The sequence below is a fragment of the Aspergillus saccharolyticus genome, assembly GCF_003184585.1.
Source record: "Aspergillus saccharolyticus JOP 1030-1 unplaced genomic scaffold BP01scaffold_23, whole genome shotgun sequence".
Classification (NCBI taxonomy): Eukaryota; Fungi; Ascomycota; class Eurotiomycetes; order Eurotiales; family Aspergillaceae; genus Aspergillus; species Aspergillus saccharolyticus.
Genome location: NW_020290633.1, coordinates 132019 through 156449, shown reverse-complemented (window position 1 = coordinate 156449; position 24431 = coordinate 132019). Strand labels below are relative to the sequence as shown.

General features: G+C 52.0%; 10 protein-coding genes across 10 annotated transcripts; 6 read left to right on the top strand and 4 right to left on the bottom strand.

Annotated features, from left to right (window-relative positions):
* Nucleotides 1–403: 403 nt before the first annotated feature.
* Nucleotides 404–2353, top strand: BP01DRAFT_343662 (FAD-binding oxidoreductase; the record flags this gene model as incomplete). The annotated part of the gene is made up of 6 exons (XM_025573531.1): nt 404–968; nt 1035–1096; nt 1170–1260; nt 1326–1662; nt 1745–1950; nt 2019–2353. 6 exons carry the CDS (start codon nt 404–406, stop codon nt 2291–2293), a joined length of 1536 nt encoding a protein of 511 aa, XP_025429894.1. The 3' UTR covers nt 2294–2353.
* A 369-nt stretch (nt 2354–2722) lies between these two features.
* On the top strand, nt 2723–3483 carry BP01DRAFT_343658 (putative quinol monooxygenase). Its single transcript, XM_025573530.1, has 3 exons — nt 2723–3010; nt 3060–3087; nt 3160–3483. The coding sequence occupies exons 1-3, from the start codon at nt 2826–2828 to the stop codon at nt 3301–3303; spliced, it is 357 nt and encodes a 118-aa protein (XP_025429893.1). The 5' UTR covers nt 2723–2825; the 3' UTR covers nt 3304–3483.
* Nucleotides 3484–4556: 1073 nt separating this feature from the next.
* BP01DRAFT_424500 (putative nicotinamide N-methyltransferase) lies at nt 4557–5860 on the bottom strand. Its single transcript, XM_025579703.1, has 2 exons — nt 5291–5860; nt 4557–5224 (listed from the first exon to the last, which is right to left on the bottom strand). Exons 1-2 carry the CDS (start codon nt 5766–5768, stop codon nt 4689–4691), a joined length of 1014 nt encoding a protein of 337 aa, XP_025429892.1. The 5' UTR covers nt 5769–5860; the 3' UTR covers nt 4557–4688.
* Nucleotides 5861–7245: 1385 nt separating this feature from the next.
* On the top strand, nt 7246–8108 carry BP01DRAFT_384015 (uncharacterized protein; the record flags this gene model as incomplete). Its single annotated transcript, XM_025577468.1, has 4 exons — nt 7246–7411; nt 7467–7713; nt 7790–7873; nt 7934–8108. 4 exons carry the CDS (start codon nt 7246–7248, stop codon nt 8106–8108), a joined length of 672 nt encoding a protein of 223 aa, XP_025429891.1.
* A 227-nt stretch (nt 8109–8335) lies between these two features.
* Nucleotides 8336–9585, bottom strand: BP01DRAFT_343652 (NAD(P)-binding protein; the record flags this gene model as incomplete). Its single annotated transcript, XM_025573529.1, has 2 exons — nt 9127–9585; nt 8336–9027 (listed from the first exon to the last, which is right to left on the bottom strand). The coding sequence occupies exons 1-2, from the start codon at nt 9506–9508 to the stop codon at nt 8336–8338; spliced, it is 1074 nt and encodes a 357-aa protein (XP_025429890.1). The 5' UTR covers nt 9509–9585.
* Nucleotides 9586–12083: 2498 nt separating this feature from the next.
* Nucleotides 12084–13244, top strand: BP01DRAFT_343650 (cutinase-domain-containing protein; the record flags this gene model as incomplete). Its single annotated transcript, XM_025573528.1, has 4 exons — nt 12084–12280; nt 12359–12483; nt 12543–12730; nt 12821–13244. 4 exons carry the CDS (start codon nt 12084–12086, stop codon nt 13169–13171), a joined length of 861 nt encoding a protein of 286 aa, XP_025429889.1. The 3' UTR covers nt 13172–13244.
* Nucleotides 13245–14367: 1123 nt separating this feature from the next.
* On the bottom strand, nt 14368–15527 carry BP01DRAFT_358088 (uncharacterized protein). The gene is made up of 3 exons (XM_025575354.1): nt 15327–15527; nt 15084–15271; nt 14368–15015 (listed from the first exon to the last, which is right to left on the bottom strand). Exons 1-3 carry the CDS (start codon nt 15447–15449, stop codon nt 14613–14615), a joined length of 714 nt encoding a protein of 237 aa, XP_025429888.1. The 5' UTR covers nt 15450–15527; the 3' UTR covers nt 14368–14612.
* Nucleotides 15528–15762: 235 nt separating this feature from the next.
* BP01DRAFT_322230 (uncharacterized protein) lies at nt 15763–17108 on the bottom strand. The gene is made up of 5 exons (XM_025572754.1): nt 16668–17108; nt 16519–16597; nt 16337–16445; nt 16011–16249; nt 15763–15949 (listed from the first exon to the last, which is right to left on the bottom strand). The coding sequence occupies exons 1-5, from the start codon at nt 17043–17045 to the stop codon at nt 15846–15848; spliced, it is 909 nt and encodes a 302-aa protein (XP_025429887.1). The 5' UTR covers nt 17046–17108; the 3' UTR covers nt 15763–15845.
* Nucleotides 17109–18464: 1356 nt separating this feature from the next.
* On the top strand, nt 18465–19930 carry BP01DRAFT_424496 (UbiD family decarboxylase; the record flags this gene model as incomplete). The annotated part of the gene is made up of 4 exons (XM_025579702.1): nt 18465–18572; nt 18632–19077; nt 19150–19282; nt 19365–19930. 4 exons carry the CDS (start codon nt 18465–18467, stop codon nt 19713–19715), a joined length of 1038 nt encoding a protein of 345 aa, XP_025429886.1. The 3' UTR covers nt 19716–19930.
* Nucleotides 19931–20555: 625 nt separating this feature from the next.
* BP01DRAFT_416929 (Zn(II)2Cys6 transcription factor) lies at nt 20556–23009 on the top strand (the record flags this gene model as incomplete). Its single annotated transcript, XM_025579227.1, has 8 exons — nt 20556–20722; nt 20770–20821; nt 20875–20981; nt 21037–21372; nt 21426–21866; nt 21918–22177; nt 22226–22762; nt 22822–23009. 8 exons carry the CDS (start codon nt 20556–20558, stop codon nt 23007–23009), a joined length of 2088 nt encoding a protein of 695 aa, XP_025429885.1.
* Between the last annotated feature and the right edge of the window lie 1422 nt (nt 23010–24431).

The window sequence follows — 24431 nt, the reverse complement described above, 5'->3', positions numbered from 1 at the left end:
ACACACTTTTACTGCAGCTAGCCCAAATTGTCCCTACTGAACAACCGGGTTTGAGATAGCGGTTGTAATTACCGGATCGCGCGTAAATGTTCTAGGAATGGTTGCAGGATCAGTAGTTGTCATATCGGCCCCTTCCTTCTCGTGTTCGCAAACCCATATAGTGGAAGGACTATAGAGCACAGACACGATACCAAATCCCTATAAACGTCCCTATCCCTTGCTAACAACGACAATGGCGCTGAACAAGGCTTACATTGTACCATTGTACTTATTTTTCATTCCGTGCCTATTCTCCATGCCGGCCCTGTTACAGCTACTGTCATTGACTTTGACATGGGGTGTCTATCTAGCCAATGCTATTCCCTCATCATCCGCTCCCTCCCCTGTCGCTTCTGGAACGGTTATGCAGGCTGTGGCTGCCTTTGTGGATGATGTGCTGGCGAATGTGTCGGCGAGAGCGGACCTTCAGGCCAAGCTCTCCACCGATGCTGGTCTAGTCGCGCTGCTCAACAGCCAGTCAGTTGCTCAGTCCACTCTGGTTCAATTAGCCTGTTACACGGCCGGTGTTGTACTGGGGGCCGACGCAGTGCAACAGCCCTCCACCAATGCAACCGAAGTGGAGCTGAATTGGTCGGCCACTTGCTGGGAGATACCTTCTTGTGCCATTCTTCCCCGCTCCGATAGTGAGGTATCCCAGACCTTGGTGATCCTGGCCTTTTTCAAAGCCCCATTTGCGGTTCGCAGCGGGGGTCATTCCCCCAACCCGGGCTTTGCTGGGGTTGACCGACCTGGAATTCTCATCGACCTCCAGCGTCTGAACGAGATAACGCTTAGTCCGGATCAATCAGTTCTCAGCCTGGGCCCCGGTGCGCGGTGGGGGGAGGTGTACCAGGCCTTGGACTCTACCGGCCTGACGGTCATGGGGGGTCGCATTGAGGACGTGGGAGTTGGAGGTTTGCTTCTCGGGGGTGCATCTTTCTTATTTTTTCCCGCTCTTGTGTGATTGGCACCTTCACTAACCTGACGCGCTCTAGGCGGGTATTTTCATTTCTCGGGCCAGTATGGCCTTGCGGCTGATAATGTGAAAAACTTTCATGTGGGTTGCGGTGATTGTGATGATTTCTTCCTCCACCAAGGGGATTTGTTCAAGGATTGATCGTCTCGCGCAGATTGTCCTGGCTGATGGAACTATTGCAAATGCCAATGCCACCCACAACAGCGATTTATTCTGGGGTCTTAAGGGTGGAGGCCCCAACTTCGGTACATATTCAGGGCCCCCCTTCTAGTTTAAAGCCAGGGCTGATAATAGATGGACAAAATAAAAGGCATCGTCACCCAATTCGACCTTGAAACGATATCCTTACCGCAGATCTGGTTCGAGGCTTCAATCTACAGCCTCGACCAGGTGCCAGACTTGTTCGATGCCTTTGCCACCTGGCAGCAGAATGCATCGGACTCCAAATCCGCGGTCGCCCTCGTTGTGAGCCTGGAATATGCGGTGCTGGCACTGATGTACACCGAGGGAGCGTCTACACGCCCGGCGATTTTTGCGCCCTTCGATAATCTCACGGTATTGGAAGTGGCTGTCGCAGCCACAAATGGTACTGTTGGGGAACTGGTGGAGCTCATGGGTTCCGACGGTGCACCCGCCTCCCAACCACGGTAAGAAAGGTCCTCCTTCTTATCATCTGTGCCAGAAACCCCAATTGTAGCTAAATGATTTGAACTGTGTGCACTCGTGCAGCCGAGACTACCGATCTGCTAGCTCAAAAGTGGACGCAGAGCTTTACAAGGAGGTGTACAACTTCTGGCAACCGCTCGCGGCCCAGGTCTATGAGTCTACTGGAGCCACGCAGACCTTTACTCTGCAACCTGTCTCGGCCAACCTCGCGGCGGTGGGAAACTCGAAGGGGGGCAACCCTCTAGGGCTGGCAGAAGCAAATACCCAATGTGCGTCTTCTCATCCCCCCTCCCGCCCCACAGTTGTCTAGTGCTCACCACGGGGAGGGTCTCAACAGGGTGGACGACCTTGGTCTATTGGGCCAATGCTAGCGACGATGATGCCGTCCGCGCCGTCTCCATTGCGACGGAGGCGAAATGGAAAGAGCTGGGCGAAGCGCGCAACACGGGAGATGACTTCCGGTACATGAACGATGCCTCCCGGGACCAGAATCCGCTGGCGACGTATGGCTCCGACAACCTGGAGGAGTTGAAGCGGATTGCCCTGCGGTATGATCCGAATGGGGTGTTTCAGACGCTTCAGAATAATGGGTTCCTCCTGTCCAAGGCGTGATCGTGGGAAGGGTCCTTTTTCCGTGCATCCACTCTTTCCTATAGACACGACGTCCACACGGAACCATAGATGAGAAAGAAGCGCACGGATGTTGTCTATCACTACTGTGTTCTCACTGATCGTATGGGGTTCTCCGTGGCAATCACTCTCTCTGTATCGAAGGAGAAACATGAGACTGCGGTTGGCCTATTTATGTGAGAAATTTTGGTTGGCACGAAGCTAAAGATAAAATGTAGACTACTAAGGTACCCACTAGGAATGGCCCGCCCGGGAGATAGATACTCTACGATAACCGATGGACCCCTGTCTGTGCATGTCCCCGGCCAAATAATGTCTTTCCCCTCCTAAACGCCTGCGTCGTTAGTGCTTACCACTCTCCCATCTCACTCCACCACTCCATACCCAAGGACCGATCTTCCCGCTAACTCCGTTCACCACTCACCCTACTGTGTATAAATAATACCATAACTCCTCAGCTCCGTCGGCCCCTCAGCAGAGCAAATCAAGCCTCGGACATATCAACAAGTCCACAATGTCCACTCCGCCCGAATCTCTCTCTCTGCAGGTGACTATTCACCTGAACCCTGAGGACCTGCCTACCTTCTGGACCGCCTTTCAGCCTGCCTACGAGGCCGTCATTGCCGAGCCCGAATGTACCTTCTTCGAGCTGTACCAGGCGCCCGACAGCCCTGGGACCGTTTCCTGGGTGGAAAATTGGTATGTCTTATCGCCGCTGTGGTTTCCCAATTCTCCTAACACATGCCAGGTCTGCGTCTAAAGAATGGCTGATTGGGGTGAGTCGAGGCTGAATTTTTTTATGTCTGGGGTCTCTGAAGCGAAGTTGGCTGACAGCACTACACAAACAGGTTCAAATGGCGAAGCCCTATTATCGGGACTACCTGGCGGTGACGGAGCCGTTGTTTGTGAAGCCTCGAGAGGTCAAGTTGTTGACAAGGGTCGGGGCCCCGTTTACGATGGTGAAGAAGGCGAATGGGGGATTGTTGGATTAGGTCATTCAGATGCGTTTGCTCAAGCAGGATGTGCCTTTTGATGGATAGCTGATTTAACCAGTTCTCCACTTGTATGCATCGATATTAATCCGTAGTAGAGTTGCTTGGAGAGTGAGATATTTCCAGAGCCCCTTCTGTCAAGAGTAATGTGCTTTTTGATGATCCCTTACCCATAACCGAGACGAAACCTGTCGGTCTGATATCTTTCCATTTCTTCGCTATACATGCAACTGCTTTGGCGTGATCACCAGTGTTTTTTTTCTGATTGTACTTTCTTAGCCACTCGAGCGAATTGAAGTGTGTCTCGTTGTACTCCTGTCCTTGTCCAGCTGAGGGGGCCAGATGCTGCTCGTTTCAAGAAACGCCCTTTGCTTGAAGATACACCCGCCACACCCATGGCGCGATAGAGGCTCTTGATCGAGTCCAAGTTTCGCTCATAGCGCGCGGATGAGATCTGGGCTCAGCACATGGTGGGTTGTAGGGCTAGAGTTACGCCGTAGGGTTGGGAGGGCAGATCCCAAGCCGTCAGGCCTGGCTGGCATCGATCTGGGGAGAGCGAAGGTGCAAGCAGAGTGTAAAACCTTTAGATGGTGAGCTGTTGATATACTCCCGGTCCTATTCAAATGGGCTCATTCCAGTTATTGGCATTTCTAATTCCATCGGGTTTTTTTTTTTTTTCTCATCTATCCCTCACTTCAGCTCATATCGCAGTGACGAGGGTCTCCTGGATCTAGAGAACAAATTAGCTAACAGTATTCACAGCTTCTGGCTCTTCAATATCCCAGAAACGGCGCCGAAGCGGGCCGGTGGATGCCAGTGATGGCCACACGGTAAGGACTAACCTGTACTTAAGCACTACCTAGCATCAATTAATCACCAATCTGACCCATGTTCTACACTAGATGCTTCGATGAACAACTAGCGTGAACTGAGTACGATTCACATGATACACCGTATGCAGTGTGGGTCGCAAAGTTATCGACCTCCTCGGTCGGGTTGATAGTTGCAGCCTGCAGAAAAATTGATGGAGTGAACTAGACAGCCTCTTGTGTTGATTTCATCTTGGCCGGATATATAGTTTGCAGAGAAATGTTCGAGGGAAGGGGGATTTGGAATATCGTTTCCCTACTCTTGCTTGATGGGGATTTTACTGTACCGTACGAAGGATTGTTCGGATTCAAGATCTTGTGGTAGTATGCTTATTTACAAAATGACTTGAGACCCGGATCCCTGTCTACCTCCTTCGGACCCTTCATGCTTCTCGACTGGCAAGAAATCAAATAAGTCTAGACTTCAATCATCGGTGGGACCAAGTCTAGAAAAGGCCCGGTTCGTGGTTTGAAGAATGTTATCGTCGAGACAATACCTAAGACTCCATGTCTGGACTAGGAGGCGTGCTTCAACCGAGCAACAACACACCACCTCATCCTATTCTCAGGCCCTTCCCCATCCCTCACCTCTACCCAGTCTCGCCTGACTTCGTGACCCCCCTCAGCGTAACTGGTATTCTGATCACGCTCGTAGATTACCTCAACCGCCAGTCCCATCTCCGACACGACCTTCAGAAACTCCACCAGAATCGCTCGTCCCGTGTGAAATCCCGCGACGACCCAGACTCGACCTTCTGGGGCCAGGAACCATTTCATTGTTCGCACGAGATTCTCATGCTGCGACCGCATCCATAAGCAGTCGGCTGCGATGATGCGTGTGAAATGGCCCTTGTTGGCTACCGCCCAGGAATTGGACGAGAGAACCCCCCACTCGTGAGGCTGGATGGAGACAGCACATGCGTTCGTCGCTGGGATGTTACGTTTCATGTTCCAGACAATTGTACCACTTAGAGCGGGCGACGAGGGATGGTCGGTGATGGTCACCTCCGAGGCACCCGCCAGGGCAGACACTATCGATGGGAGTGCAGCGCCTGATCATTCTTGTTAGCATACAGTAAAACCATCGTCAAGGGGGGGGTGGACCAGGAGAAACGAACCAGCGCCTAGCTCCAGGACTTTTTCTCCTTCCATCTTCCACATCGGGTCGACATGTTCGTGGGCGGCGTGGGCATTCTCCACAGCCTCCGCAACGACCAGCCCGGAAGACCATAGAATATGAGCGAATAGTGTCCTTCGTTTTTCTAATTGACTTGAGTCTGATTCTATCGGAAAGGCCGGGGCCTCGGACCCAGGGTCTTGCGTGGCACTGGACGCATTTCCGCTTTGCTCAGGGTATGACGGGACTTGGATCGTCAGATTGCCATAGCGTGGCGAGGTGTAGAGGAGATATTGGCCTGGGTCACCATGGAATTGGGGTGCATCGTTGGGGAAGAGGTGTGGTAGAAACGCCGTGAAGAGATCTTCGGCGTCGGCAGAAGCATCGTCATTATTATCGTTGTCATCGGCGTCGCGGGGCTTTTCCGTTGACAAGTCGGGGGGCAAAGTATGCAGGGGGCGAAGACGAGACGAGAGCATTTCCACGTGGCTGTGATCCGACTGTAAATGGAGTGGGTTCTCCGTTGTCAAGCACCCCAAGTAGAGAATACAGTGGATTCGATTCAGGCCGTGTGACGGACTTGGGAGGTTGAAGTTCAAAGCCACTGACGGACTACCCACTACAGAGTACTTATCCGTACCACCGACCACCGACCCACTCAAAATGGAGCTCTGGATATCTTCGATTCGGTTCTGCGCCCGTCGGTCGCACTTGCCTCCTATTCTATTCTCCACTGCAAAACAAGCTTGTTCCACCCGGATTTCATCGGTTGAAGGATTATCCCGTATCTTGAAGTCTACTCCCAATCCAACCCTTACTGTTTCTGCGGTTACTCTTCACGGGCATCAATCGACATCTTAGTGCTTTGTCTGGTGATAACACAGCACATCACGGGATTACAGAATTCTAAATTCATACAGCTCATCTGAGTTGATCTTGAAAACCTCCATAGTTTGTCTTCTGGCATGTCAATTGAAGCTAACCAATTCAGGGAGCATTTCTCCAGGTTCAAGGAGATGCTTCAAAATTGCAGCTTAACCAGAAATTGCTTCACGCGATAGTTGTCGTGAAAACTCGGGAGAAAGCACAATAAACTCACATATCAGAGTTCATCCGCAGGTAATGTACATCATAGAGCGGCTGAAGGTAGTATCTGTCCGCGCAGAACCCTATCCCTTCGTCCGCAGGGCGACGCGCGGGCGCAACGGGCCGCAGTGCCGTATGCAAGATGCGGAATGCAAATACAGTATATAGTGGGGCCTGGCCTAGCCGACTGTACTGTACATTTTGCAAGCTCGGCTCCGGGTCGCTACATTGTTTTTGGGATGTGTCGATGTGCAGATCTGATGCGTCAAGCAGATATGCAATGTGAAGTCCAGAAGAAGATTGTGCATTGCAAGCCTAGGTCTACAGTGCTGGCCTGACTTGGTCGGGGATCTTCGCGCAGGGGAGGTAAGGATGTTCATCGTATAGCTGAGAAACACGTTCGTTCCTCTAGTCTGGGACTAGTTTGCTGTGAAATACTGATTAAGTTGTGGGGTAGAAGATCGTCCGAACTTATTGCGGAGGCGGATGATAATGGGCGGAAAAGTGAGCGATCTCCGTGATTCCGTGGTGTTTATTCAGTCCCCCACGTCACGGTCGGAAAAGCTTGTGTGGGGATACACCACATATGTTACTCCTCATGACCAGAAAATTATCATAAAATTGAATAAGAAAGGAATCAACTGCAATTCTCCTGGCACATGTAGAGATCAAGATGAGATGCATGAAGTCGTGTGAACGCAGTCAGCACCGTGGCGACATTTGTACATCCAGGGTATGTGAAATATGAACCACGAACCGTCTTTGCTCTCTAAGCTATGAAACAGCATCCTGAGTACAAAAGAAGATCTGGACCGGATGAGATATGGGGTGGCCAACAAGACAGATCCATGGTACTTTGCGTACCAGAATATGTCTGCGAACAGTTTGGCGTCATCCTCATATACCATGAGAGGTCCTTTAAGATATGTCACACGGAACTCTACGGGAAGTTCTCCAGGAAAGACTGAGCGAGCCGTGACGCCGTGGCCGCTCTTTTTAATGCTATCAGGTCAATTCCCACCAGCCCTCAGTGTCTGTGCGATTTCGACTGACAAGCCAACCGAGCAGCTGGTACCTCACTCAAGACATAGCGCATGCAGAGAGATCCCTCGGGATCTTGAACGGCTGGGCGAGTACTTTAGAGCTGCTCAATGGTACGGATGCCCAGCTTACTGCCAGTCTTTATGGGGCGCAGCTGGTCAATGCCGCTGAGATCATGCGCTACACCTATTCTGCGTGGGAAAGTGCCGACATTGAGGCTTTCGAGTCGATGATCCGGGATATTTTCTACCCACCAGCTTCGCAAACGACAGCGTCTTCGACTCAAAACCACCCTTGGTAAGTATGATTTTCTGTGCTCCTAAATCAAAACAAAAAAAAAAAAAGAAAAAAAAAAAAAAGCTACTGACAATAGTCGCAATGTGAGTCTCGCGAAATGGGGAACAGGTGGTGAGAAAGCCATTGTTGGTTTCGGTGTCTTCCTGAACAATGCGAGGATGTATGTTCTCGTGTCCTAGCTCTCTGCGCAATGCGTTACTGATACACTGTGACGCTCAAGGTACAAGGAAGGTCTAGATCTTTATCAGAATTTTGCGTGTGCAGACCTGAACAACACCATCAACGAGGTTGGACAGAACTCGGAGTCTGGCCGCGACCAAGCTCACACCCAGCTGAGCCTAGGTAATATGGCCGAAACATGTCAAACGGCGTTCAACCAAGGCGACGACTCCTAATCTTAGACGATCAACCAAGCGAGGCTATTCCACTAAGAAGCCAGTGAGCCAATCAGAACAACCGGGGGGTTCACTGCGAGGATAAAATTGCACTACACTTTCGATGAATCCCATGACAGATGTATCAAAGCGTTAGATCAAGAAACAGACAGGTACCTGTGAGAAGACTCAATACAAAAACCTAATAATCAACACAATACACTCAGTCGCATAGCCCCGTCCACCTTCTACTCGCCGTGCTTCAATCGTAACCACGCTTCGTACTGATCCTTTAGCGTCTGCTCCACCGGCCGATACACCACACCCAACTCCTTCACACTCCGGCGATTGTCTACCCGAAATCTCACCCCGAGATTATGCGCAATCCAGTGGCGCGACACCCCTATGAACGGCCCAGCTATGTATACCATCAGACGCGGAAGATTCCGCGTCGGTAGCAGACGGGGATCACGATGACTTGGACGCAAAATATCTGCCATCTCGAGCAAGCTCAGGGTGCGGTCCCCAGCGGTGAGTAGGTAGCGGCATCGCGGCCCCGACCCGGACGACGGAGCTGGCGAGAAGCTTTGGCTGCCGGCGCGGACGTGCGCTTCAGCCACATCGCGCACGTCCACGATGGGATAGTACAGCTCCGGACACCCCATCTTGTTGGCGCCGCTGAAGATGTTCTCGATCATGAAAAGGCTGCCCGAGGTAGAGGCCCCTGTCAGCGGTGGGCCCAGCGTCAGTCCCGGATTCAGTACCACCAACTCCCACCGGCTCTGGGCGTCGTGCAGCCGCCACGCCTCCCGCTCGGCGACTACCTTGGCGTAGTGGTAGGGATTGTTTGTCTCGCTGCTTGTGTTGTTCCAGTAGGTCTCCGTTAGGGCTCCGTTCTGTGTTCGTGGGATCTCGCTGCAGTCACCGTACATGGCTGCAACTGCGGAGGTAAAGCGTGGTCAGAATGGAGTTCTGGTTACGTAGATTGAAGCTTAAGGATAATATTATTTCCAGAGAGGGAGTCGTCTATCTCGCTTACTGGAGGAGGTGAGCACAACCCGCTTCACGCTTGGACACTTCTCTACCGACTCCAGTACATTGCGCGTACCCTGCAGAGCGGGCTCGACGCATTCTTTCCGTCCGTTCTTGATTTGCTGGGGCACTAAGAATGGCGATGCAATGTGGTAGACCGTGTCACAGACCTGCATAGCCGGCCCGAAAGAGCCCTCATGGAGGAGGTCGGCTTCAAATAGCGAGAGGCGACCGGGATACTGCGACTGGAGATCGAAGAGGGGCTGGCATTTGGCGACATTGCGGAGGGAGCGCACGGTGGTGTGCACGGCGTGGCCGTTGTCCAGGAGGATTTTGACGACGTGCAGGGCGATGAAGCCTGTGCCTCCGGTGACAAGCGAAGTCGGCATGTTAATTCACTGAGGAGGGATTCTTTCAAGAGCGAAAGAGAGTCGAATGGGTAAGTAACCTGTGATATGGGCTGCGTCTGCAGAAGTGTTAATGTTGGGTAAATGGTTGCGCAGTGTCCTTGGAGAAAAGAAGCTCTCTTTTTATAAGCTGATCGGGCATTGGAATCCTGTCGCCTCAGCGAAGTATATCGAATGCAATTGATCGGGTGATCGCATTGGGATGATTTGTTGTGTCTTCCCCCGAGGACGGGATTCTTCCACCGGGGGCGGGATTCCCCCACCCGTCGGTCAGACTGCTGCAAATTGTAGTATCCGGGGGATTTGACCACCGCATCGGAAGATCAAGCACAATCGCAGAGAGGCTCATGAAGCATCTGGCGACTATCGTGTTCATAGTAATGAATACATTCAGCCGATGATAGCGAAGCACTTGAGTACAAATCGTACTAGGTACCTTAGGTCTTCTCGCACCCTGCTTCGCTCTGATTGGTTTGTCGGCGAGTCCTGTGCGCATCACGATCTTTTCTGAAGAGGCCCATGATGCGGTCTAGTAGGCTCCGAAACTATAGTAATCTTTATATATGATCAGATTCCCGTACAACATTCCGAATATGAACCACGTGACATACTTTCTGTTCTGCTGTAATTTTGCTCTTACTGCCATTGCTCTCACCACCGCCCCAAAGGTCCGCTCTAGAATCTAGAATCATGCTTCGGGATCTAGAGTATGACAGCCCCTGCAGAGTTTGCCTTGGCCTACTTTCGTCTTTCCAGATTGACTACTCGTACCTGGAGACCCGGATTTGAGTGCCCACGAGTGCTAATAAGTAAGTGATGTCTGAGCTGTAAATACCTATAATGCAGAGCCTAGACTATGATGCTCAAGTCATAGAAGATTTCTATGGGCGGTAGCATTCAAAGAGAACATTAGATGTGATAGTAAAAAACATCTTGGTCTCATCAGTAGTTGTGATGAGCTGTAGATCTGGTGGCCAGGGGGGGTAGAATAATCCACTTGATTGAGGAGTCATATGGACAGAAACAAAGCCCAAACAATCAATAACAGAAGTGATCCTGCAATGACGCTCCTTTCTTGTTCGTTTGTTGGGACACTGCACTGCAACCCCGGGTTGTGGAGGTACAGACAACCCTAGGTAATCTCCAGGCTACCATGAAGCCGAGGCATGTCGCAAATAGACCCAGAATATAGTTTATCGAGGAACGGTAGTGGTTCCAGAAGCTACCAGACATTGGAAGTCGTTTACTATTGTGGCTCTCATGCAAGCACCAAGGCACGATTGCAAAATTGCAGGGTTGCATCGACCTGTGGGCTCACGGGCTGAAGGCTTGGAATACATGCATGGTTCAGCTGAACAGGGAAGTGCTTTGATGGAGACATAGATCTATAGGCTGGGAAGCACAGCCGCCTCCCCCACAGAGTGCCCTGGCGCAACCGCCCAGCAAGAAACTCATTGTATCATATCGGGCTGCAGTGTGCAGAGGAAGAAGGGAGATTCAGGGAGTTTTGTCACTTTTCTAGTATTCTGCACGACAGCAGATTCATGGAGCAGAAGCAGACGAACCAACTACCATGGTTAGGTCAAGACACGTGCGAGTTTGGCTCGGAATGCTTGACGGTCAGGAGGTATTGAAGACAATCCTTAGCTCGTCCCCTCACGTACAGTGAGAGCAGGAAACCACCGCGGTTTCTTTCCGGGTAGTGGACAAGAATGGTATTCTTGACCGAGGATTAAGGTTTCGGCCTGAGGGAGATTTGATGAATGGATTCTGGATTCAGGTTCAAGTCAAGACATGGTCAATGTGACGGTTCTTGGACGCAAATTCCAGCTGCAAGTTGTCGGTTCTGGAACACGGAGAAGGGTGCAATGATCGCCCGTCATGGCAGCACCTGTCTTGACTTGTCACATTCTCCCTCCATACGCAGATCAGTTACTGTTATGGGAAGCGAAACGATGTCGCCAGAATGCACACCCCCGGGGACTATTAATCAATCTGTTACGGATCTACCCGCAACTGGTCAACTGTAGGTCGGCCCGTTGGCTCAATCGGGCAAAGTAGCCCTAAAAATTGGGCGGTTGCGGGAAACGAATCGAGGGGAAAACCTGTATCTATCAGACCACAGGGCGGTCGGCACTTCTCAACATGATAGAACGTCTCAGCTGCGATTGACCGCGCTGAAACATTGACCGCAAAGGAGGCCGGTCGTGTCCCGGGGCTCAGCTCCTGTTACGGGAATCTTTCCGAGTCGATCTCTCTCGAACCAGCTTCGGATCTGAAACACGCCCCAGACACTCCAGATTTGCCCTGTTCATTTAACCTTAAATGGCCTCAATTTTGAATACTCGGGCGTACTCGGGGGTGAGGATAAAAGAGCGCAAGATGCGCTGAGTTTGATCCATCTCCAATCCATTCACTCGACCGTTCCCTCCATCCTCCTCTCTCCCTCCATCATTCTTTGCAATCCACAAGAGCTGTGCTCTGTCTACCCTCGTTACTAAATCAATCATCACGTTCACTTTCTAGTCCTCTCTTTATTTTTGTCTTTCATTTCACAATGAAGTCCGTTGTTGCTCTCTCTTTGCTTACCACCGCCCTGGGTGCCCCGACCCAGACCGTCAACCACCGGTCGTTGATTGGAAGATCCAGCACCGGTACCAGTGACGGTCTGAGTGCCTTAGCATCCCTATTCCCCATCAGTGGCGCCAGCTCCGGCACCAGCACCAGTGATGGTTTGGGTGCTTTAGCATCCCTGTTCCCCATCAGTGGCGCCAGCTCCGGCACCAGCACCAGTGATGGTTTGGGTGCTTTAGAATCCCTGTTCCCTATCAGTGGCGCCAGCAGCGGTTCCAGCACCAGCGACGGGCTGGGCGCCTTGGAGTCCCTGTTCCCGAGCAGTGGCACCAGCAGCGGTTCCAGCAGCGGCTTCAGCAGCCTCTTCGGCCGTTCTACGACCGGTACGCCGGTTATTTCCCTCCCATCCGCTGCACAGGCATCCTGACATATCCCTCTGTAGAATCCTCCACGGCCAACGACGTTACCGATAAGACCGGCTGCAAGGAGCTCACCTTCATTTTCGCCCGCGGTACCTCCGAGACCGGCAACATGGGCACCATCGTGGGGCCTGAGGTGGCCGCTGACCTGCAGACCCTGACCAGCGACAAGGTCGCCGTGCAGGGTGTTGACTACCCTGCCGACTGGGCCGTATGTTTTTCCCCCATCCCGCGCCTCTACAAGCCTTCCTTCCTTTCCTCCACCTCGGCCTCCTAACTAACCACTGCACCCATCCAACAGGGTAACGCCGAGATGGGCGCCTCGGGCGGCAGCACCATGGCCTCTTTGGTCAAGCAAGCCATCAGCCAATGCCCCAACACCAAGGTCGTCTTGGGCGGCTACTCGCAGGGCGCGATGGTGGTGCACAACGCCGCGAGCCAGCTGAGCTCTGGCGAGATCCAGGCGGCCGTGCTTTTCGGCGACCCGCTTAAGGCCGAGTCGATCGACAACCTCAGCTCCTCCAAAGTCAAGGAGTTCTGCGCCACTGGCGACCCGGTCTGCGAGAACGGCGCCGATGTCATGGCCCACCTGTCCTACGGCGATGATGCGCAGACGGCGGCGCAGTTCCTGGTCAGCGCGGTCGGTCTGTAAGGGATTTCCTCACGGACTCAAACTATCTGAATAGACTTGTGCCAGGAGGGTGGAGGGGAATTTTGGAGTGGCGAGAAACGGTGGTGTGCTTGGGACTGGTTCCTGCGATGTACATAAGAAAGACCGTCGGGCTTAGTGTCATACTCCGAGCTTCGACTCGAGTCAGAAATATGTATTCCCTTCTTCACCACTAGGACACTTCACATGCCAGGATATGTCCGCCTAGCATCAAGGTCAATGAAACATACGTATGGGGTCGGAGAGCTCAAAAGGTAACCGGTAATATGGATATTCATTCTTCGAGATGGTCCTTCCTGGTATAGCTATGTAGGCATGATCCAGCCATTCGATTCAGAATTCACCCCGGCCATGACTCCGACAGAGATGGGAGCTGTTTTTTTTACCCACATAAAACCCACAGGGATCAAGCGGTGGTTCTTCCATGAGCAAAACCTGAATGCTCGCCACTTGTTTACATCCGCGAGGGCTCACAAGTCCCGACTTGTTTGGTGTAGTTTGGTTCAGTTATAATCCGTTGGGTCTAGAACTGGTCCACAGACGGATGTGCGCCGAGGTTGGGGCTTGGCTGCCCGGCTTTTGCTGCTACGACCGTGGCTGAGAAAACTTAAAATCGACCCCTTTGATCGAGACTGAAACACAGCCATTCGTCCACAGTGGATTCAATGGAACTCCCTTACTAGGTCTTGAAGGTCGCCTGTCTCCGAGGTTCATCTGTCTTTGCTGTGCGTTAGAGGATATCTGCATACGAGCTCCTCGAATAGAGTGTGGGGATCAAAAGAGGGTCAGAGCTATAGGAGTTCCTAGGATAAGTATCGAAACAGTGTCTCTCCACTCAGCGCGTGCAAGAAGGGACATCCCGTCTCTATGCCTTGAATGAGAGGTTTTGACCGAGACCCTTTGGTCTGCAACTTGACTATACAAGGGCTAAGCTTTATCTAAAGCTTTGCCGGTCAGTGCCCGTGGGGGCCACAGTTCGGGCAGCGCCTGTGTATGTCCAACAATGACCCTCGGCCATACTGTTTCTTATAAACAAGGAATATTTGTTTATTCAAGGGTAGGGCTTATTGCTATGGTGGACATCGTCCACTTGGGTGAGATCGGCGAATGAACCAACCGCAATCCGGAGGGAAAAGTGATTCCTACTCCATGTGATACCGAGTCTCTGCTTGAGATTGGGCTAGTACACGATGTAGATGTCTTTTAGTCGGTAAAGCTGTTTGAAATCCATGGTAAAGACTGTACAGGGGCGAGAGATTCGAGAAGTGAAGTCATTGATCAAATTCCGACGACGAGCAATAGCAGGTCGATGGAAAGATATACATTAAAAAAGCTTTGAGAAAGAGATAAGTTCCCGGTTGAAAGAATACAAAGTACATGACCCATGGAAGAATTAGAGATGTTGTTGATAGGGTGTCGTGGTTCACAAACCTGCGGCCACAAGAGCCGCGATTGCAGCGCCGCCAAAAATCAGACCAGCGTCATTTGTGATAAATGCAGCAGCTCCGGTGCTGCTCTGGCTCGTACCGTTATGATTTACAATCGAAGTAGCGGTGCCGGTAGCCGACTTGCTGCTGATTGCAGTGTTTGCGCCGGTAGCAGAGGCATCGGTGGTGGTGGCGGTCGCTGTTGCGGTCGCAGGAGTGGTGGCGTCCCCAGCACTGGTGAGCGTGCCAGCAGTGATAGTGACGGGCACAAAGCAGCAGAGGTCACCAGTTCCCATGGTGGTGGAGTATGTTCCGGCGAAGTCCGCACCCGTGCCCGAAATCCTTTCGGTGCAGACGCCGGAGGTGGTTCCGTGCACAGAACATTCCATAGACATATGGCTGGGTATGGCGGGGCAGGTTAGCAGACGATTCGCGCACACTCAACAGAAACAGTACAGGCCACATACATGTCATCTTCCGGCACATCCATAAGGTAGGTCGTAGTCTGAGGGCCAGCGACAATCGTCATACCGGGTCCCATGCCGCACTCATCATCATCGTCATCGTCATCATCATCATCATCATCATTATCATTAGTATCACTGGAACCCGTTGCTGTCGGGCATTCGACAAAGTAGGTCGTAGCCGTTGCAGCCTATGCTATGAGTCAGTCGAAACCGGGCGTGCGTTCTGCTGTGATCAACACCTACCACGCCCATGACCGAGCCCACCAGCGATTGGGAGTCGATGTCCGGAATGAAAAGGGTTACAATGTTTTCCGCGGAGACAAGGGAGGCGGCAAGCAGACCCAGAACCAACTTGACGTGCAACATATTGGCAGGCTAACAGGTAGTACGGGCTCTGATGCAGTTGGGAAGTGAATAAGATTCTGTGTAGGAACAAAAAGAAAGGAGGGGGTCGGCAAACTATTTGAGAAACTTTCAGGGACCGGCACAGGAGCGGAGAAGCTGAAGCCTTGCCAAGATTGGCTAATCTGACCGAACCCCTGCTTGGCAAATCTCCTTTGGGGCTTAGACTCAGGGCCTCCATTCCTAGTCAAGTAAGCCTTCTGCCAAAGATGAACTAGTGGCAGCTTGGCTTAATCTCCCCATGCGAGTCCCAAACACTGGACTTTGGTTCGGGTATAGCCGCTCTCGTCCAGGGTGCGCTAAACTCACAGCTGTGCCGGAGATGTCCGCCTGGGAAAAAAGCCAGGCCCAGGTATTCTTTCAGCTCGGGGGCGAAAAGACCAATGCTCTCACTTCGACACTCACCCGAGAAGGCGGGACTATCTTCGGATTCCTCCGGGGAACAAATGACGTATGAGGAGTATCTGTGGAGAGTCCTGTTAGGGCCTTGTACAAAGTCCTCCCTAAAAAGGGGTATTGGATTACATTTGACGCTGTCCTCATTCGTGTCAAAACCCTTGAAGAGGAGTACATCTTCTGCCTCTTGGCTACTCATATAGTACCATTGACAGCTCCCATTCGGCTCATATTGTGGGTAGAGCATAGTGCCAGTATATTCACCTTGGGTCATGTCGGTCTCAATCAGTTTCGAGGAGTCCACGCTCCGTCCGTCACACACTGCAATAGGCTGATCTTCGACCGGTCCGGTGATGGGTCGCCAAAGACTAATTTCTCTGCATCAGAGGCAAACTCAATTCACAATCCGGTCGCTGGGGATAACAAGAGCGAGGATTGTAGGTCTAGTTACTGACTTTATCAACTGAATTCGCCCAGAAAGAAGGTATTGTGACTCTTCGGAGAGGTGCTTTCGAATGCGTTCCATGATAGGAGTAGCATTCTTGTCCCGAGTAAGAAGGGTATCTCGATTGTGTTGTCAGCCAAGCATATCAATCGAGTCAATGGGCATCTCCTCCGTCTAAGATTTATCACCTACCGATATGAACCTGCCGGGCAAACCCCTGCAAGTTCGGATTCCGCGTCCGTCGCTCCTTTGCGCTTTTTCTCTTCCTGATCTGTTCAAATATGGGAGGCGTTAGCAAGGCCAGGGATCCTATGAATCTGTCACTCGATTTCGATACGTACTTTCCAGTCGAATATCATGACAGTCTCTGCTCCCTCAACTGCCCCTCTCAGGATGGCTTCGCATTCCGGCAAGAAAACATTTTGTATGTTGTTGGGATCTGAGTACTCATGAGCTCTTGTAAGAGTCGGTGTGGGACATCGTATGTATGCAAAGCCAGTGATTTCTAGACTGAATGGAGGATTGTCGGCCAATTCTCTCACGTCTCTGATGATCTCTGTCTGATCTGCCTCGCGAAAGACTAGGTTTGTCGTTTGGTCGTCGCGTTGCCATTTTGGCCTCCTTCGTCCCGTAATCCGACCGATGCGATATGGACGAGTATGAGTATAACTGGGTTGCCATTCCAGGTATGTCAATTTTGCTTCAACGTCTGTGGCCATAATAGCAATTCTACGCCTCACGCTAGCTGGATAGAAAAGAGGTAAAATGAAAGGCCAAAGGAGTAATGAATCGGAACATCTGAATCGGGCATAATCGAGGGCTTTATTGAATTCTGATTTGATATATACAATTCAACCGTGGTTGGACAACGTTCCGCTCGGTTAGCAACTCGGGTGTACCCGCCCTGGCATCCACACATCATACCCTCCCTACCTACCCTTATTGGGAGACCCCTTATTGGGAGAGCGGCATGAGTCATAAGCGCGGGGATCAAAAGAGGCTAGAGACCTTGATGGGATGAGTCACGAAGTGGGACTTCATGTTTGACTCGCCTTGCTACGCCCAATTGCTGTTTGTCCATGACTGAAAAGCCAATTGTGAGCGAACAACTCCCTACATAGAATACTGGTACAAGCTGAAGTGAATCAGCCCATTTTTAAAGTGTGTCAACCACCTTCTGGCATAGAGGTTGTAGGCGTTTGAGGAAACAGAAGGAAGGTAATCACGTCCGTGGAGACATTCGGCCCTGTGCTTGCAAGTGTTGGGGTCGGAAGTGTTGTGAGCTAAGAGAGAGGCATTTTAGTACGCGTGGCAGTCAGATCTTTCAGTAGTTTTGGTGTAATCTAGGGATATATACCAAAAGTTTAGTTTCATGGTGGCAGAAACAAGACATTATCAAGCATGGGAGAAGTTCTTCTCATAAAACAGAGAAGATGTTCGACTAGAAGTACTACACACCATCACATGTTGCATGCTGACGTAGTGCATCATAATAACTAGTTCAAAGTTATATTCAATATCGGTCTTTCCTCGTAAGCTCCCATACAGACCGCACCATACAGACCGCACCCGCTGTTTAGATATCCTGTACATCCGTTTGCCTCAAACAAATTTCCAAATCCCAATTACCATGCAAGGTACCAAATTCCAGAGCAGCCCTGAATCTATAGATTAGAAACCCTCCATTCCTCAACCCGGCATCAATCCTTCACAAAACCCTCCCACATCGGCTTCCCCTGTACCTCCATCCCAACAAATCCAACACCCTCCCCACAATATGCTCCACCACCTCCCCCATCCCCGCCGGCCGGGTGTACAATGCGGCACGGACGGAAAGACAGTCGCGCCGGTGAGGGCGACGACGATGCGTTTGCGTCGCGGGGCTGGGGAGGTGGTGGTTGATGGTGTGGAGGACTGGGGGGTTGTGGACATTGTGTTGGGCTGTGATCTTCGATGGGGAACCGTGTGAGGGAAGTTTGGAAGTGGGAGGGGAGAGTGAGGGATGTGTGGGTGTCGCTACTTGGCGGCGTGCTTGCACGGGTTAAGTACATAGGCCTCAACATCGGTGTTAATGAGGTTTCTTTTCTTTCTCCTGAAACGAAGCACACCACTCCCCTACTGGTTTCTCCACCAGCAAAATGGACGAAACAGCCTCCTACGAAGACACCCAAACCACCGCGGGCAGCTTCCGCCGCTTCATCCAGGAGCTGCACGCTGAAAGTGACCTCGTCGCCATCGACGAGGAAGTGGATCCGGAGCTGAAGCTCGCTGCTATCACGCTGAAAGTCTATGAAACCGAAGCAAGGCACCCTTGTTCGACAACGTCAAGGGCCGCCATCCGAACGGGCTCTTCCGCGTCCTGGGCGCCCCCGTCGGCGCCAGCCAGCAGCCGGGCAAGCGCTTCATCCGCATCGCCAAATCGCTGGGATTGCCCTCCACTGCCAGCGGGCAGGATATTATCAACAAGTTTAGGGAGGCTAAAAGCTGCCAGATTCCGCCCACGGAGGCCCCTACGGACCCGGGGAAAGAGTTCAAGCTGCTAGGCGACGAGATCGACCTGACGGCCCTCCCCGTCCCCAAGCTGCATGCTGATGACGGCGGCAAGTTCTTGCAGACATTTGGAATGTATATTGTGCAGAGCCCCGATAATACGTGGGTCAACTGGTCGATCACACGAAGCATACTGCACGGGGAACGCTCGCTGGTCGGCCCGATGATCCCACGCAAGAATATTGGGCTGATTCGCCAGATGTGAGCGGAGCAGGGGGAGGATTGTCCCTTTGTTTTGTGCTTTGGTGTACCGCCTGCGGCAATTATGGTTAGTGGTATGCCGCTGCCTAAGGGGGTCAATGAGAGCGCGTACATTGGAGCATTGATTGGCAGCCCCATCGAGGTCACAAAAGCCGAGATGAACGGCATCCTCGTCCCGGCCAACGCGGAGATCATCTTCGAGGGAGTCATCTCGCGGACCAAGACCGCCCTGGAGGGCCCCATGGCTCATCTTCCCCGGCGAGCAGAAGCCATGTCCTCTCCACAAGATCATGGCCATCACTTACCGCAAGGTCCCCATCCTCCCCATCTGCGTGACAGGGCGTGCTCCTGAAGAAAGCGAGACAGTCTGGGGACTCACGCAGGCAGCGGAGGTTCTGACTATCTCCGAGGACGCGGGCCTGCCCATCAAGATGGTCTGGAATCCGTTCGAATCCCACTGCCACTGGTTCGTGCTGCAGGTCGACCGCGAGAAGCTGCGCGAGCTCAATACGGCGATGGAAGAGTTCAGCATGAAAGTGTTTCACACGGTGTTTGCCTCCAAGCCGGGATATAACATCCCCATCATCTACCTCTTGGGCGACGATATCGACCCCACCAACCTGCGCGACGTGATCTAGGTCAATGCCACTCGCTGCCAGTCCCGTGAGAACGAGTACTTCTTTGGCCAGTATCCTAACATCGGCTTGATTCCGTACATCTTGCATGGGGCTAAGAGCGGCGAGAATCATCTCAAAGTCGTGCGTTGCTGCATGTTCGCCAGCGAGTTTTCCGAAGTGCCCACGTACAAGCAAGCTCGTATCGTCGAAATTACCCCGCGGAGATTCAAGAGAAGGTGGATGCGAAGAGGTCAATTTATGGATTCTAGTCTGAGTGTATAACTAGATCGAAATTGATATTTCTAGCTCAGGAATGAATGTGACAACGTTGTGGGGAAGGTTAGCTTGAAGGTAATAATTCTCCAGCCTGCATTGTTCATTTTGGCCTTGCGGCCTGACGATCGGCATGAAGGAGAACCGGTACCGGATTTTCCGCCAATAGAAATACTCTCTGCATTGATTGTGGAGATCCACCTCTCCGGTTCCGGATGAGCCATGCTAGAAAGCTCCTATAACTTACCTGTAAGAGACTGTGTGAGGCTAAGGTACGAGTATAAGGGCGATCAGACCCGAGTGCGATTCTCAAGTTGAATAGATCTCATGCGCTATTCGTGTACTTCAAGACGCACTGCTGATCGCAAGTCTACTGGTGCGATTAACATAGGGATACTGATCAGCATATATATGTAACCGCATAAAATTGACCTTGATGTTTCTATTGACTACAATGGTCTTCTTATCCAGGTCTGAGGTCCTTTCTCATATTGCGGTTACTCCTGGTTTAAATCAATGCAGAATGTTGTGCCTGCTCATACTACAGTAGCTTAGGAGGTCCTCCAATGGATGACGCGGAGATTAAAGATGCTGACATTATCTCCGGGCGGTTTCCCGCCGCTAAGCGGACCCGGCGACACCTTCAACCTTCACAACTTCACCATCACCAGCTTCGGCATCATCCATAACGCCAACAGCCTCGCAGGCTCGCACAGAGTGCTTGCTTGTGGAACTATGAACTCACAGGCCAATTCGTGAGTATCTCTCAGCAGAGGCGATGGCTTCTCTAACGACATTCTAGACCCTCGCTCCGACGGGCCAAAAAAGCTTGCACCGAGTGTCGCCAACAAAAGGTAGAATCACTGTACTGCTCCAAATGACCTTTTCTCACTCAAGTTCCAATCAGGCAAAATGCGATGCGTACATGAATGCAGACCTTCCATGCTCCCGTTGCACGAAGATGAAAACCCGTTGCATCATCTCGGACCCTTTCCGCAGAGAACACAAGCGTCTGTACGTGATTGCTCATCCAGGAGAACAAACATCGTAGCTCTTACAGCAGTCATAGACGCCTGTCCAAGCTCGAGCAAGAGACTGATGAGTTACGCCGGAAACTGAGTGGCTCGCATTCCGAATCGCTGCAACAGTCTCCCATTGCCATGTTGACGGCAGCGGCGGAGATGGAAGTAGTCCATCCCACACCAACCGCAGCGGACTCGAATCTTCCTCCTCACCCACAGACTACTTCGATCGTCTATTCACAGCAGCTCACACCCCACTTAAGCCCGAGTTTATCTTATTCCAGAATCACCGCGGTTCCAGATCGCCTTCCGACACCAACAGAGTCGCGAACATTGAAAAATGTCCATTTGACAGGGTCTGAGATCGATGAACTGTTCCAACTGTGCGTATTGCGGTAAAAGTATTATGCTGCTGTTGAAATTGACACACATCTAGATTCTTCCGACAATATGCCTGCTTTTTGCCCATCCTCGATCCGCAAACCCCGCCGGATGCCTACTACACCCAGTCAAGTTTCCTGTTTTGGGCCATTATCGGTGTCGCGTCACGATCTTACACGGACAATCCCACACTACTAATGGCCATCTCCCCGAGCATTGTCGAGATGGCATTGCTTTCCGTCACATCCAGCGCTCCGGCTTGGCACATCATTCAGGGGTTGTTGCTGGTCCTCACCTGGCCCTTTCCGAAGGAAATCAACAAGACCGATGCAATGTTCCCTCTGAGCGGCATGCTTCTCCACATCGCCATGCAGAATGGCTTGCATATTCCACTATACAGTCATGAGTTTGCCAAGAGAAACATTCCTGCACCATCAGAAGCGGACATGGCTCGACGCTCCGAGCTATGGGCTCGTTGTGTCGTTGTATACCAACGGTAAGATAACACCATCGCGTTTGTTATCGATCGAATGCTAAACATGAATAGCGCCTGTGTCACTAAGGGACAATGCCCTCGGTCTATGGTAGATCTGCAACAGGACCTAGGCCAGCAGCAAGTTGTATCCCAGAAGATCGCCCCTTCCCTAGCACTGGAACTCAAATGCCTAGGATTGATTGCTCGATGTAGCGCAGCCGTGCTGGAATTCGGAATTCGAACCATGTCGGCTGAGCAGGAAAGATCGTTTGATATCCTCTTGCGCACCTTCGAGAGCCAGGCAACTGAGCTCGAAGCCCACGTGAACTCAGGTAATATGCCCGGCTTGACCGCACTAAGTCAGAACTGATCTAGACCAGCGAATGATCGTCTTCACACAACCACGTGCCGCTTGTGTGTTCAAATGTTCCATCTGTTCAAGAACCAGACTATTCATGAATCCGACTGTCTCGCACGAGTCGTAACGACGGCTTGTAGGACGATTGATTGCATCCAGGAAATCGGGAGGGCCATGGAGAATCTTGCCAGTGCTCCGATGCAGATCACCTACGGACTCCTTCTCCCCGCATCGGCTCTTCTTCGAATCCTCAAATGCTCCACTCATCCCGATGTTGACATTGAACGAGGTAAAAAGGCACTGTTCAGCGCGATTAACATGGCTAGACGCATGTCAGTTGATGTTTACGATACCGCCTCCAAGATCGCGATCGTGATGAATCAGCTATGGAACAGCTCCAGGGCGTTTCGGAAAGCAGATGGAACCGAATTCATTGCCCTCAAGATTCGCAGCCGATTGGTTCTCAGCCCCGTTATCGATACGATCTGGTGGTGGCGCGACGAATTCGAGCCACAGTTCTATCATTCTAGTGCCGCCCATGGAACAGTGGCGGAAGGAGGTGTGTTGCTTGCCCCACCACGGCCAACGACTACGGCTCTACTGACTCGGAGATAACAGTCGACTCAGATTTCCACCAGTCAAGCGGACCACCCAACGCGCCCAGTGGTTTGGTAGACCGGCAAGATCCCGTCTTGTTCGACGAACAATTCCTTGCGGATTTCGAATGGGCACTAAGCAACGACGGTCTGCTGCAAGCGACCGAGCCGTATGGCTCGGTCTGGCCTGCTGCAGGGACGATAGCCTAGGCCGCGTCACTTCAGCCGTTTTGCTTCTGTATTGTACAAGCGGGTCGGCGGCGTCTCATAGGAAGCTGTCCACAGACGCCACGAGGGCGGGATCGAAGACGGAAGGGACGAACGAGCTGCAAGCGAGCTCGCGCCACTGATGCCACCGCTGAGGTACATCGTTTTGCCGACCAGATGAGCAGGTGATCATGTCCCGATAACTCGTTCGCTTGCCACACCATCCCTCGATCACGCTAGTCGCGAACACCACGCACCATGGCTCACGCTGAGATGATAGATCATAGCGCACGTGTGGATGAACGGACTCGAGGTCATCGAAGCCTCACTCGATTGGCCCAAAGTGTCGTTATCGTCCTCCGCGGGTAGGCGAGAATTCCCGAATGACACACACCGTCTACGGGGAGGATTCCAGTTTGCCTCCTTAGCGACGTTGCTGGGTAGCCGTTATGGGACAGCGACATCCTTTATCTAATCACAGATAGCTGGCGTTAGTTAACTTCGTTATAAACAAGCGCTAGTTCAAGGGGGCCAGATACACTTGGAAAAATCACCGAAAAAAAAAGGCATCCGTGCCCAGGAGGCAACGGAGGTCCCCAGAATAGGAAATCGGGCGGCCAGAATGGTGTGTGAGAGACATGAGCTGCTGGAGGTGGGATACGAAGTAGCCGCAACCAATCCGGCTGGGCAGAGGGGGCGGAATCCCACCTGGTATCAGAGGAAGCCTCCAGGGAGATCCATACTGTCCACGCTGTCCAGGGCTTACTACGGTTTTGTTTGAGATGGACCTTTTCTCCGACAGCCGAAACTCTCTATCAGGTCTATGTGTGGTTCAGGGGTGGAGATCCTCCGACAGTCAGACGTTTACGCCTTATCCAGCACGATGTAGGACCAGTGTCAGATTAGGCCGCACACATCGAAGTTAATACCATTCGAGTGCGACCGTCGATTTCAATTGAGATCAAAAAGCAAGCATGGATGAGCCAAGATTGCATGCAAGTTCAGCGCATACAGCGGGGGGAGATTCGGAGCAACTACGGAGTCCAGAGGGATTTGCTCCGGGTGTTATCGAACATGCACACATTCGTATCACGCGATAGTAATTACCAATACCTTCCGGAACCGGCTAAATCCTACAATCAAAAGGTACTCCGTTCAATCTCCCCGGAATCTGACCGCCTTTGCTCTGATGATCCCTTATCAATGGGCTTCACATCATTCTGACATGCCACCTTTTGGGATCGACAACAACAACTACACAAGGGCTTACTTTGGACTGGGTTTTGATGCTGTGAATGACATTCATTGCCACTCCTGACGTATAATCTGCATCGCCTTACATTCGACGTTGGTGCAGTGCTGTGTTCAGCCATTGGGTTGCCCCTTGTCCCAACCATCGGGACTCTGCACGGAAGGCCGACGACG